Source organism: Zea mays, chromosome 1 (genome assembly GCF_902167145.1).
Source record: "Zea mays cultivar B73 chromosome 1, Zm-B73-REFERENCE-NAM-5.0, whole genome shotgun sequence".
Classification (NCBI taxonomy): domain Eukaryota; kingdom Viridiplantae; phylum Streptophyta; class Magnoliopsida; order Poales; family Poaceae; genus Zea; species Zea mays.
The window spans coordinates 16838376-16852250 of record NC_050096.1 but is presented as its reverse complement, the minus strand read 5'-3'; the positions used below and the strand labels follow the sequence as shown (position 1 = coordinate 16852250).

Genomic DNA, 13875 nt, shown 5'->3' with positions numbered 1-13875 from the left:
CAAATAAGAAAACATAAGCTAGAGAAGTAGTTGGTTGGTGTAGCCCTTCCTTATTTATAGAGGAAGTTTCATATTCCTAAACTATCTGTAGATACATAGAACTTATCCACTCATCTATGGTAAAATGGACCAACTATTAATTTCTTGATCGAATGGCCATGCTTCCTTATAAAGTTGCTTCACATTTACACACCCTCCATGATGGATCCACGTGCTGCCTTTGATTCCCTCCGGAAGCGCGGTGAGGCCAAACTCGTGAAAATGTTGATGGGTGGTTTTGAGGCTCAACCACCAAACCTTCACATAGAGCATACTCCATATGTGTCTCCAATGTCCTAGAGATGTGTCCCTCCAGTCCTCAACTGTGTGTTAGCAACACGTTTCACATAGTTATCTTCGCGCTTGTTGATGTCCCTAGGTGTTAGACACAACAACTGATTACCTGGCTTCTCTAGTCCCTCTGTCAAGACGGAATGCTCGTGCTTTTTATTTGTCATGATGGTTTTTTGCCATGCGTTTTATTTTATCCAACAAATAAAAAAGATAACAATTGAACTATTTCCTGTATCAAGAAACATGATGACCTTTTCATGTCTTTTATTTTATCCGAAAATCACTTGAATACCTTATATTTTAGGATAGAGACAATATATGAGAAACAATTTGACTAATTTTTAGAGGTGAATTCCGAATCATGAATTTGGATTCTTGATTTCTTTGATCCGTTAAGGACCTGTTTGGGGGTTTTTAAGAAACTAGTTTATAGAAACTGATTTCTTCCAAACAGGTTGGTTTATGCTCCTAGTTTCTAAGAAACCAAGAAACTGACCTTCCCTAGCTAAAACCGGTTTTGCTCGATAAATTATGTAGCACCCTTAGTTGGCTTGCTGAAAATTATAGTGATTGCCACAACTCCTAAGTCTATGCATATGATTCCCTCAATGCCGGCTCTACCGATTTTAATGTTTAATTATTATTTAAAATTTTTAAATTTAAAATATGATTCCAATCTATATTTAGAATTGGTAGCAAAGAAAAATAAAGAGAATAATTAAATCCCTTAGGGCTAGTTTGGCAACCCAATTTTTTAATGGGATTTCCAATTTCCCAAGGGAAAATGAACTAATTTCTCTTGGGAAAATGAAAATCCCTTAGGAAAATGGGGTTTCCAAACTAGCCCTTACACTTAAAATAGAGTAAGGGTAGACTTGTCATTGTGTATCGAAAAAACTAGAACTCGTATACTCAATTTTTTTCTTCTATAAACCAGTTTCTAAAAACTAAGGATATAAATCAATTTCTAAGAAACTGTGGTGCTTCTAGACAAGCTAAGTGATGTTATTCCTGAATTCTGATATGCGAACTCAAGCAGGTAAATGCAAATACAGGCAGAAGAGATTGCCAACATTAGATAATGAAAATAGGACCAAATTATATATAGGGTACTTAACTTGCGGGCTTGTTGTCTGCATTGCAGACTAGGGATGGCAACAGAGAATTCCACGTCAGTGAATAGCTCTCCATCCTCGTCCCCGCGATAAAAAAATTTTCCGCGAGGAACCCCACGAATGCTTGCGGGGATATTTCTTCCATATCCCCATTCCCCGCGGGGATAAATTCTTGACAGGGATCCATGTCCCCCATTTAAATTATAATTAGGACATGCATCAGTTGTTATTAATGTAAAATATTTTCACTTATATATATTGTTAGATATAATAAATCATTATGTGTACATCAATATAAACATATTTGTACAATGATCAATCTCTTGACAAAGTAATCATTTATTTTTATCATGAACTGGTATACGAAAACATCATCGCATATAGGTTTAACGGGTCCCGCAGAGAACGAGGATGGAGAATGCTTTCCAGTCCCCATCCCTATTTACCTATCGAAGGAAGAACTTTCCCCGTTTACATATCCGTAGAGAAAGAAACTTTCTCATCTCTAGATGGATTTCCCGCAGTGAATCGGGGATGGGGGCGGGGGGCCATTGCCATCTCTACTGCAGACCTGGCGTCTGGATCGTCGACATCTAGTTCTCTGCTAGTGCTGGTTTAGGCAAGAGCCGGCCTGGAGGCCAAGAATGTTCAATCCTCATTCTTGGCAGATTTGGTATTTTCGATATATGTTCGTAGTGTATTCTCTACAAGTGCTGGCGTAGGCACGAATTTGCTTGAAAACCAATACATAATAGTACCCGTAGAAAAAAAATGTGGAAAAACAACGAACGATGCACTCATTCATATGGAGATGCTGTTAGGCACGCCGCGGCACGTGACCCCCGGCGGCGAGCTGGGCGCCAGCAGCTCGTACGGCAGCACCCCGGCGCCGCACCGGTTCTTCCTGCGCTGGTCCGCGTTTCGACTATCGATGGCTTCCTCGGCGCGGCGCACGTCGGCCGTGAACATGTCGTGCGCCGCCACGGCGGCAGCGTCGCCCGTCCACGGCTCGTCGCGCTCCTCGCCGAGGTACTCCTCGTCGGGGGAGTGCGTCGACAGCGTGTCCACCACAGCCATGAACTTGGTGGCCTCCAGCACCCCGGGCATCGCGTTCAGGAAGAACCGGTGCGGGTCCGCCATGAACGTCGCGTACTCGGCGGCGTCGCGCTCCGGGTCCGGTAGCAGCCGGCGCATCAGCGGCGGGCGGTTCGGGACGTACCCGCCCAGCGGGTACTGCCCGAAGTTGAGCGCCGCGTGCTGCGCCGACGCGAGCCAGACGAGCGTGGTCAGGATGGACGCGAGGTCCCCCGGCGTGGAGAGCGAGGGCCACCAGGGCGCGTGCCGGATGTCGGCGTGCCCGACGTGGACCGTTTCGTGGTACCACCCTTGGAGCTCGTCGTCGGACTGAACGGTGCCGGCGTCCGGGTAGTAGAGCTGCACATACGACTCCACCCAGCTGCGAATGGCCGACCACAGCAGGAGCCCGTCGTTTGCGTAAGGGTAGTCCTCGATGAGGAGTCTGATGCCATGAGGCTGCGACGCATCCTCCACGGCCACTCTCCTGATGACAAGAGATGAAGAAATGTCAGTGCTCAGTGGCAAAAACAAGCAACTACAGACAGGGATGGGGCAACGGCATGAATGCCTGCGGACGAGGTCAGAAGGGAGGCCCTCTAGGTCGAACCGCCAGTGGTCGCGGTAGTATGCAGCGCTGATCTCGAAGGAGACGGGACCAGGGGTGAAGCACGACTCGATGACACCGTCCGCGCTGATCAGGCTCTGCCGTGCTAGCGCATTGATCTCCAGCGTGTACCGCATGTGGGGGTGCAGGAGCTTGAAGACTGGGTGCATTGCGCTCATACGCCGATGCGCTGCCAATATGAACGGCTCCATTACAGCATGTGTCCTCAGCCTGCAAGAGTTTATCAGAGAGTACTATTAAGGTTGTGTTTGGTTCGAGAAATCCTAGATGAGGTGGTAAATCATACGTTCATTCCTCAAAGTTGATAGAATGACCATATTCCTCATGTTAGTACTAACTAACTATAAGGAATGAGATGATGATGGATCAACTCATTTCATTCTACAAACCAAAAAAGAAAAGCGAGAAAATGATGGACTAGCTTATTCATCAAACCAAACACTCTATAGGTGTTTAATTCATAAATTGACTAAACTGACAGTGGTAATGCACTCAAAATGCATGTTCACCATATAACAGTCCATTCTGGAATCCATACCAGTGATTAACGAGCTGGTGAACACCGGCGTCGTTGGAGCTGACATGAGCTTTGGCAAGCATCCATAGCCAATTGGAGGTAGCATCAGCGGGAGGAGTAAGGACCTTGCTTGGCCGGGGCTCGCCTGCCTTGCTCGGAGGAAGGCTAAGTTCAATAGCAATCGGTTTCAATGTGCCAGCTTTGGTAAGAAACAAGATTGTCCGGGTTGCATACGCCTTCCGCCCCTCTATTGCATTGATCCGGTCCAGGAATGGCATATATACATCATGGTAGTCCAATATGAACAGCTTTGCCTCGTCCACCGCCTGCACTCATGATGCATGATCAGAGCCAGAGAAAATTTCATACGTACATGATGACGTAACTTTCAAGAGTTCATCATACTGAAGGTACCTGTTGTACCGTGAGTCCATTGAGCTGTCCAGTGATGTGCGCTTCTGTGATCGATGATTCTGGCGGGCCATAGATTGCAGGATCCATCTTGCTTACTGGTGGGAAAACCTGTTTTCAAATAACCACTCAGTAAAGTAGTACTGTGTAAGAAGGCAATGTATTACTGGGGCTGAATAGATGTTAGCAATATGTTACTTAAGTTCATTACCGTGAGCCTGGTGATGCTAACTGGGTTTATTCCTGCCACAGTCTGTCGAGCAAACTCATCGTCACGGAGCCATGCAAACTTGTCCTCTGCATATAATCTAAGTATGAGCATTCTCTGGACATGAAGGCACTTGAATCTGAAGAACATCTGGCATTGGTAGACCAGTTCAAAGCCAAAACGGCGATATATTTTACTTACTGGAAAGAATTCTAGGTGTATCATAGCGAAGCATCCCCTCACTTGATTCCTGAATCTTCTGAACAAGGGGTATTTTCTGGAACAGGTGCTCCTGGAGACCCAACTTCAGCCTGAGGCCTTCCTTGTATAGATTATCAACGTGGTGAAAGCCTTGGAAGCTGTGGGTCTCAGCTGAGATGGTTGCAATCATCGATGGGATAAGCGTATGAAGTACTGCCCGCAGCCTCCCTGATGAGAAGGCACCTTGCTTCAGCTCCTCAAACGCCTCATCCCGAGGTACATATATCCTGTGAGGTTTCTCTACTCTGCTCTCAGCTAGCATGTCTACGAGGTGAAAAACAGGGATGCTTAGCCTTCCAAATTTAAAGCAACCATTTTGTAGTAAACAGCTTGACTTACAATCTTAAATGCCATAATTTACCATAAGAGTTGGTTGGTAAAATTTAGTAAAACCCTCCAGTGGTAAATCATTACAGGGTGGAAACTCAGTGTCATTCAAAGGATAGAAGAAAATTAAATACTTCTTTCTTTACATTATTCTAAACTTTGTAGTCAATATCATGGAGAGCATCCAACAGACAATATGCCTAAGAATAGGAAAGGGACGTGGATACAGCCTGGTGGTGTTCCTGGTTGTTACTACCTTTTGGTCATGTACATCCAACCTAACTAACCGAAATGTCCAGTACTTATTGAAACTCGGCCTGCGGAGGGGGACAATTCCCGAGCATTGTGCTTAAGGTAGAGCAGGCCAAGACCTTGAACCCCTAACCCCGCCCTTACGCAGCGGCACCTTTGTCCATGTGAGGTGGGCTGGGTCCTAGACCTGTGCTTTGGACCCGTGGGTGGTCGAACCCAGGCACCGGAGGATGCTACTGATGCTCCGAGTCCACCTGACGTCCTGACCCCACCTGGCCAGATGCTCGTTTACATGTTCAGTACTTATTGAGACTCTTGACCGAGGACATTTCCACGATCCTGATATGAATCTGTTGAATTGTTCTGCTGAAAACGTGATAACTTAAATTTTATTTTCTCCAATAAGCGTGTGGAATAGATTCTGTAATTCATATGGTCCAATCTAATTTCTGTCTATCTCAAGTTAGGTGTAAAGCAAAATTCAAAAGTCATATGTTATCTTGTTCAAAATTTGGACAGCATCAACCCACGTGGTTGAAGGTGGTTGATGGGTGAAGCTGTCAAGTCTGAAAGTGACAAGGCACTTGATCAGAGTAGAATTGGACATGCACATATGTCATTGTGGCTATAGTTGGAAAGTAACAAGCATAATTTTTCCTTTGGCCAAATTCTTATTACCAATATATGCAAGCATTTTTCTTAAAGGTAACAGAACTTACTGGTTTTTGAAAGAACAACAGAACTTACTTGTATCAGTTGGTGGGCGACCAGTTCGGCATCGCCGTGGATAAGGGATGTTGTCACCTCCAAGGATTGGCCTGATGAACTCTTTCCCCCGATCTGGATTCCCCAAATCATTGTATGTTGCATAATCATAGATTCTGTCAGATAGCTTCCGTACTCCTGTGCCATCTCCTCTAAGGTCCTTCAATTCCTTATCCCGTAGTTCTCTAAGCCCGGGTGGTGTTTCAGATGGTAAGTACGGCTGCATGAGATTATCTAGGTCTTATCAGAAATATGATGCCACAAATTCCTATTGGGTAAATTCTTAATCTTAGTTACGTTCTCATAAAGAAGAAAAATAATCCATTTGATGCTTATAGGCAACATATGGGGGTGACCCTAAATAAGGCTAATGCTGAAACTGCACAAAATTATGGATTTTCAATGGTTCTTGCCCTATTATCTACTAAACTGTAAGAGATCTGCAGAATATCAAATTTGACAGGGCTCATAAAAAACAACTATCCATGTGTCTAAACCTTGACTTGTGATTTCTATTGTTTTCAATTTTATCCTATTGTAACTTGTTTGGGACTAAATGCTTTGTTGTTTTTGAAAATTAACAGTAGGGGTGAACCCCTACTGTGATAAGATTTATAGATAAAGGAGTTCAAAGACTGTACATGGAGAAGGCTTTGTTGTTGTTACTACTAAAACACATATGAACATACAGTGCAAGGGATTGATGACCCACTAAGCTCAGGCACTACAGATATGTTCTACTGAGGCCTACTCAAAAGCTGGTCATTTGGACAGCGCATGGACATATCGATTAATCATGCCTTTAGACTGGGCTCCGCGTTTTATAGTGAATGGCCTCCTTTCACTATCAACATCGAAGAAAAGGATGCATGACCAACTTGCCAACGGACATGGCGATCATTTGGCACAGGACTGATAGCACGCACATACTAATGACAATTGATGATAATCTAGTACCAGAAAGTCCAGGTCCAGTCATAGGTTGACAGCACGTTTTTCTTGAACTAGTAAGGAAATAAAATGCTTGCTAGTACAACCTTTTTCTTTAGCACAAAAATGCTTATTACCTTGTTACTGAAGAACACCCTCTTTCCCGGCAGTTCCCTGGTGGACTGCACCCAGGAGTTGCAGGCGAAGTGCACCGGACCACACGGCAGCCCACCCTCGACGACGATGCTTTCCAGAAAGAACTCCCGATGGTGCCGGTTGGCCACGGTGATGGCGCCAGGCTCGCCGAAGTCTGAATCCACCATGAACTCAGCCGTGTACACGACGTGCTCTCCCTTGACGCCCCTCTTCTGGCACCAGTCTTTGATCGATGCCTGACCGCTGTGCAACGGCTTCTTGGTCCCTGCCAATGATTCACGTGGCACGACCCGGGAACGGGAAGGTTAGGACGATCTTGAGAAGAGAAGTCAAATTTGGAGACATGGAAAGCGATTGTATCAGCTTTGGGTGGCGACCACATGGTGGTAATGGAGAGGCGGGGAAAACATGTTTCGTCAGTATTGCATAGTGATGAGTTTAGTGACTCATTTGAGCTTGAATTATTCAGAGCAGTGATCAGGCGGGGCTACTACTGCTAAAGGGAGGCTATACTGTTTTGCTTTGCAGTGCTTTCAAGGCTGGGACTGGGAGCCTGGGAGGTAGGAAGAAAATCTGATCCATTTGTTCTCTTCTTGAAGAAAACATGGTCAAGCGAAAGATGCCAACGGTTAAAAAGTTGAACGGCTCCAGTTATTTAGTTCGTCCCTTGTTTGTTCGGATTAAACAATTTGTTGAAAAATGCAGAGCGAATATACTAATGCAGAGAATCGCACACGCGAACGCCGGGACAAGCCTTTGTTATCATGTCTCCATTATTGAAGATCCGCAGAAAGATCTGTTGATCATGTGCATCTAGTTAGCATCTTCCTGATTGCCGGTGCCACCTTCCGATCGGGGCGGTCAGTCAAGAACAGGCGGAGATGCCCCAAAAGGCAAAAGCTTTGCACGTTAAAGCTCTAACGACTATCCAAAGGAAGCAAAAAATAGAGGCAGAGGAGACTTGTCAAGAGCAGGCAGGTCAACTCAGAGAGAGAGAGAGAGAGAGAGAGAGAGAGAGAGAGAGAGAGAGAGAGACTAGTGGATTGGACGAGGACAGGGAGCAAGGGCCGGCGTGCTTACTGGGGTGGATCTTGGTGCTAATGAGCTCGAGCGCGACGCTCCGGCCAACCATGTCCCATAGCGCGTCGAGGTGGCCGGCCAGCGCCTCCTTGAGGTCCTCCTTGTGCTTGCGGCGCACCGTGAGCGCGGCCCGCACCAGCACCTTCTCCGGCCGCCTGCCCTCCGGCGCGCCCTTCCCGGTCCCGGGCGCCGCGAGCCTCGGCAGGTCCTCGCTGATGGCAGCCACCACCTTGAGCCCCTGCCGCTGCCTCCTCCTCCCCTGCTGCTGCTGCGGCGGCGGCGCGCGGTGGTGGAACGGCGCGAGGCAGAGCTTGTTCGCGCCCCGGCGCCCCGGCGCCAGCCTCGCCGCGGCAAGCCCCCGGCGAAGGCCCGTGAGGTCCCTGCATGGCGCGGCCATGCTAGCTGCTGCGCCTGGGATCCCCGGTTTTGGCTGCGCTCAGGCGGGTCCGCGGGAGCTAGTGAGCTGAGGTGGTTGGCGTCGTCGTGATGGAGCAGCGGCGGCAGCCGCACTGCAGCAGTGACTAGGATTTAAGCAGAGGAGGAGGAGGATGCCTCGGCCTCGTGCGCTGCTCTTTTTTATGTTTGCAAGTCCTGGCAGGACGGAAGGGAACGGAGTCTTGGTGGCATTGCACGGAAGCTGGCCTGCTCCCTGTTCCTGTTTGACCTGAGAAAACCGTCATCTTGTTATGACCAGTAACTTAGCTCGCGCCCTGCGCGAGTCTGAAACTGCTACGTTTACACAGTTAATCAAACACTGTTGTAGACATGTAGGAGCAATAATATATTAGTTTACCAGCGACCAGCCGTCATCTAAAAAACACGCACACTCAGACAGCCAATTAGTTAGTTAGTTTATTGGAGTTCTTATCATAAATTTGTTCTAATTAATTAAAGTTTCTTAGGTCCTTATTAGGAGTTTGTTAGGAGTCTTATATCTACCCAAGTCCCTAGCCCCTATATAATGTAATCACTTAACAAAAAAAATGAAAACAAACAAGATATATAATATCTTCAGGGTGACCCATTGGTTTAGAACGTATGATGATTTTCATAAACAAGAAAAGAGTATTGTTGGTCACTGTGAATCAAGAACAAGTCAACACAATTGTTAAAAATCAGACATTTGTCCTCCGAAACATTATTTTCTCCTGGATATAACGATCTTCAGACGAAGGTTATGAAAGACACGCTTTCAGCATGAGAATGGAAATACATAGAGATAATGAACGTAATCCGCTGGCTCATACGCATATGTATTTTATAATGCATACATGAATATTAACAGGATTTATATTACATTGATACATTCGACTTGTTCGAATGTGTTGATACGAGAACAATTACAATTCAGCATGAACAGTATGGGGTACTGTTCACCTATTTATAGGCACGGGACGCATCCCGGGTAAAAGTATATTTATGTTCTTAACATTTATTCACAACTATAACATAAATTATTAGGGACTAGCTAGTCTTTTCTTCTTCGGTTTAGCACCATGCTTGGTCTTCATCACCACTTTAAGTTGAATCTGTCACTCTTCAGCTATAGCTTTAGCGTTCGTTCTTATCATCCCCAAGTTATACCTTCGTCTTGTATATCGTCATCATAGGAGAAGACTCCCATCATGAGCCAAAGCTTCCTGTCATCCCCAAGTTATACCTTCAGCTCAAAGATTATCCTCACAATGATGCTATGGTCATATCTTGTGTCATCAAGGGATTTCTGGTTCATAATGTCCTGGTTGATACAGGCAGTGCAGTTGATATCATATTTGCTAAGTCCTTCAGACAGATGCAAGAGCAAAAAGACAAGATTCACGATGCTACACATCCTCTATGTGGCTTCGGAGGAAGACATATTGTGGCACTCGGTAAAATCACAATGCCAGTAACCTTCGGCTTTGTTCACAACACAAGGACCGAACAGGTTGTATTTGACATTGTCGACATGGAATACCCCTACAATGCAATAATTGGCCGAGGAACACTCAATGCTTTTGAAGCAATACTTCACCTAGCATATCTATGCATGAAGATACCTTCGGAACAAGGGCCCATTGCTATTCATGGAAGTCAAGAAGCTGACAGAAAGGCCGAAGGAAATTGGACAGACTCAAAAGCGACCCACAATATAGATGGAGCCGAAGCTTGTGAACAGTACAAGTACAGAAGAGAGAAGGCTGCTTCAGCTGATTAGCCGAAGCCCATGCTTCTATGTGAAGACATAGCAGAGCAGAAGGTACTGCTGGGGTCTCAACTATCTGAAGAGCAGGAGAAAACTTTGATAAGGTTTTTATTCAACAACAAAGATGTTTTTGCTTGGTCGGCCAATGATCTCTGTGGTGTCAACAGAGACGTCATTGAACATTCACTCAATGTCGACCCATCCTTCAGGCCACGAAAGCAAAGGCTTCGAAAAATGTCTGTTGATAAAGCCGAAGGTGCTCGGAATGAAGTAAAAAGGCTTCTCAGTGCTGGTGTCATCAGAGAGGTAAAATATCCAGAGTGGCTAGCCAATACTGTTATGGTGAAGAAGGCCAACGACAAATGGAGAATGTGTATTGACTTCACAGATCTTAACAAGGCCTGTCCAAAGGACGAATTTCCATTACCAAGAATAGACTCTCTTGTAGATGCAGCAGCTTCTTCAGAGCTTATGAGTCTGCTGGGTTGCTATTCAAGATATCATCAAATATGGATGAAGAAGGAGGATGAGCCGAAGACTAGCTTCATAACTCCCAGTGGCACCTATTGCTATCTTCGGATGCCTAAGGGGCTCAAGAATGCTGGAGGAAGCTTCAGCAGAATGACAGCCAAGGTCCTTCATTCCCAGATAGGCAGAAATGTGCTAACATACATTGATGACATCATAGTAAAAAGCACGAAGCAAGAAAATCACATTACTGATTTGCAAGAAACATTTGCTAATTTCAGGCAAGCTGGCCTGAAATTAAATCCAGAAAAATGTGTCTTTGGAGTGAAGAAGGGTAAGTTCCTTGGCTGTATAGTTTCAACAAAGGGGATTGAAGCTAACCCAAGCAAGATCGAAGCTATCCTTCGGATGGAGCCACCAAGCACAAAGAAGGGGGCCCAACGGCTGACAGGAAGACTGGCATCATTGAATAGATTCACATCTAGATCAGCAGAAAGAAACTTGACATTCTTTGAAATACTAAAGTCAACCGAAGTTTTTCAATGGGGCCCAGCTCAACAGAAAGCCTTCGAAGAGCTGAAGCAATACTTGATTGATCTAACAACATTAACTCCACCTGCGCTAGGGGCTCCATTACTATTGTATGTGGCAATTTCGCACTCTGCAGTGAGTGCGGCGCTTGTACAGGAGAAGCTTGAAGGACAAATTAAAAAACAAGCCCCAGTATACTTTGTCTCCGAAGTTCTAAGTTTATCAAAGAAAAACTATACAGAATTGGAGAAGGTGTTGTACGCTGCGTTAATGGCATCTAGGAAGCTTCGGCATTATTTTCAAGCATACCACATAATTGTTCCTTCATCACAGCCTCTGAAGGATATTATGAGGAACAGAGAAGCTACTGGAAGGATTGGAAAGTGGGCTATGGAGCTTAATGAATTCAGTATTGACTATGTGCATAGATCCTCAATTTAGTCCTAGGCGTTAGCAGACTTCATTGCTGATTGGACGCTAGGGGCTCAGGAAGAAGAAGCAAATAAAGATGCCGAAGCTTGGACAGTGTTCTACGACGGTTCCTGGGGAACCTTTGGTGCAGGTGCGGCTGCTGTCCTAGGTGCACCTTCCAAAGTTAGAACATGCTATGCAGCAAGGCTTGACTTCAGCTGTACAAATAATATTGCTGAATACGAAGCTTTACTTTTGGGGCTTCGAAAGTTAAAGGCAATGGGAATAAGAAGGGCAGTCCTTAAAACAGACTCTCAAGTTATTTCTGGTCATGTTGATAAGAGTTGCAAGGCAAGAGATCCGAAGCTTGAGAAATATCTGGACACAGTTCGAAGGCTTGAAGCTTCTTTCGAAGGATTTTCTGTTAATAATATTCTAAGAGGGGAAAATGAGCATGCTGATCTGCTAGCCAAGTTAGCGGCACATGGGCTTCCTCTACCTTCGGAAGTATTTTTGAGACAATAAGAGCACCTTCGGTTGAACTCCTCGAAAGAGCAGTGCTCATAATATCTCCTGTCCATAGTGAAGATTGGAGGACTGAGATTATATCTTTCCTCCAGGGTAACTGTCTCTCGGATGATGATGTTTATAACAAAAGAATGGAAGCAAGAACAAGACCATATGTCATAATAAAAGGGAAATTATATAAACATGGAGTCTGTTCCCCACTTCTCAAATGCTTATCCAGAACCGAAGGTATAGAACTGATGAAGGAGATACATGCAGGATTGTGTGGAGCCCACATTGGGTCCAGACCTCTTCTGGGAAAGGTTTTCTGACAAGGATTCTATTGGCCGAAGACAGCTTCGGACGCAACGGATTTGGTTTAAAAATGCGAAAATTGCCAAAAATGTGCAAGAGATCAGAAGCAACCTTCATCATTGACTCAGCTAATACAACCAACCTGGCCGTTGTAAAGATGGGGCCTGGATCTGCTAGGTCCACTTCCATCAGCGCAGGGCAACTTGAGATATGTCGTGGTGGCGGTAGAATATTTTTCTAAGTGGATCAAAGCGAAGCCTTTGGCTACAATAACTTCGGCTACAGTGCAAAAACTCTTCTGGCAGAATATAGTTTGTCGCTTTGGTGTGCCGAAGGCTATAACTGTGGACAATGGAACACAGTTTGATGTTGAAACTTTCAAAGATTTCTGCGATCAGATCGGCATGAAAATTCTTTTTGCATCAGTCAGGCACCCAGAATCAAACAGACTAGTTGAAAGGGCAAATGGTATTATAATGACGGGAATAATGAAGTTAATCTTCAATCAGCCCAGAGGAAAGTGGCCAGATGAGTTGGTTAAAGTGGTGTGGAGCCACAATACAACTATATCAAGGTCAACAGGTTTTACACCATTCAAGTTATTTTCGGTGACGAAGCTATAACCCCCGAAGAGGCTAAAGCGGGGTCAATAAGAACAGTAGCTTCGGTAGAAGACGAAGCTAATTATTCTGTGGCAAAAGATACTATAGAAGGGACTAGACTTCAGGCTGTGGAAAATATCAACAAATATCAAGCCGAAACAATAAAATGGCATGATAGAAAAGTTCGGTTGAAAAACATTAAGCCAGGACATCTGGTGCTTCGGAGAGTAGCCAACCCTGACACAGTAGGCAAGCTTCAGCTGAAGTGGGAAGGATCCTTTCTGGTAGTATCTTCGTCAAGACCCGGTTCTTACAGATTAAAGGATATGGACGACAACGACATTCCTAGATCTTGGAATGCGGATGAGCTTCGACGATACTATGTGTGACTTGATGTAAACTTTTTTTATTTTTTCCTATGGCACCCTTTTCCTTTCTAAAGGGGGAGAAAGGTTTTTAATGGGGCCATAGCATGTAATTTTCCTTCTCTTATTCAGCTCTACGAGAGTAAGATCCCCCAAACCATGTAAAATGTAAAATCTGAGCATGCACCATCGAGTGCAGAGAAAGAAAAGAAACAGGGAGAAGCTCGAAAGTCGTCCCTAAGGGGATACAGAGCATGACGAAGCTACAAAAAAGTCATTCCTAAGGGAGCGCAGTGTAAGTTTTATGCTCAAAAGTCGTTCCTAAGGGAATGCAGAGCCAAATACCGCCGAAATATAAGGCGAAGCGCGAAAAGTCAATGCGAAAAATACCGCCGAAATATAAGGCGAAGCGCGATAAGTCAACGCGAAAAATA

General features: G+C 45.2%; 1 protein-coding gene across 2 annotated transcripts; it reads right to left on the bottom strand.

Moving 5' to 3' along the window:
* Positions 1-2080: 2080 nt before the first annotated feature.
* On the bottom strand, positions 2081-8738 carry lox9 (linoleate 13S-lipoxygenase9). 2 transcript variants are annotated; one of them, XM_008651174.2, is made up of 9 exons: positions 8058-8738; positions 6959-7242; positions 5874-6111; positions 4488-4811; positions 4290-4375; positions 4082-4189; positions 3689-3993; positions 3133-3360; positions 2081-3009 (listed from the first exon to the last, which is right to left on the bottom strand). In XM_008651174.2, exons 1-9 carry the CDS (start codon positions 8452-8454, stop codon positions 2250-2252), a joined length of 2730 nt encoding a protein of 909 aa, XP_008649396.1. In that variant the 5' UTR covers positions 8455-8738; the 3' UTR covers positions 2081-2249.
* Positions 8739-13875: the final 5137 nt, after the last annotated feature.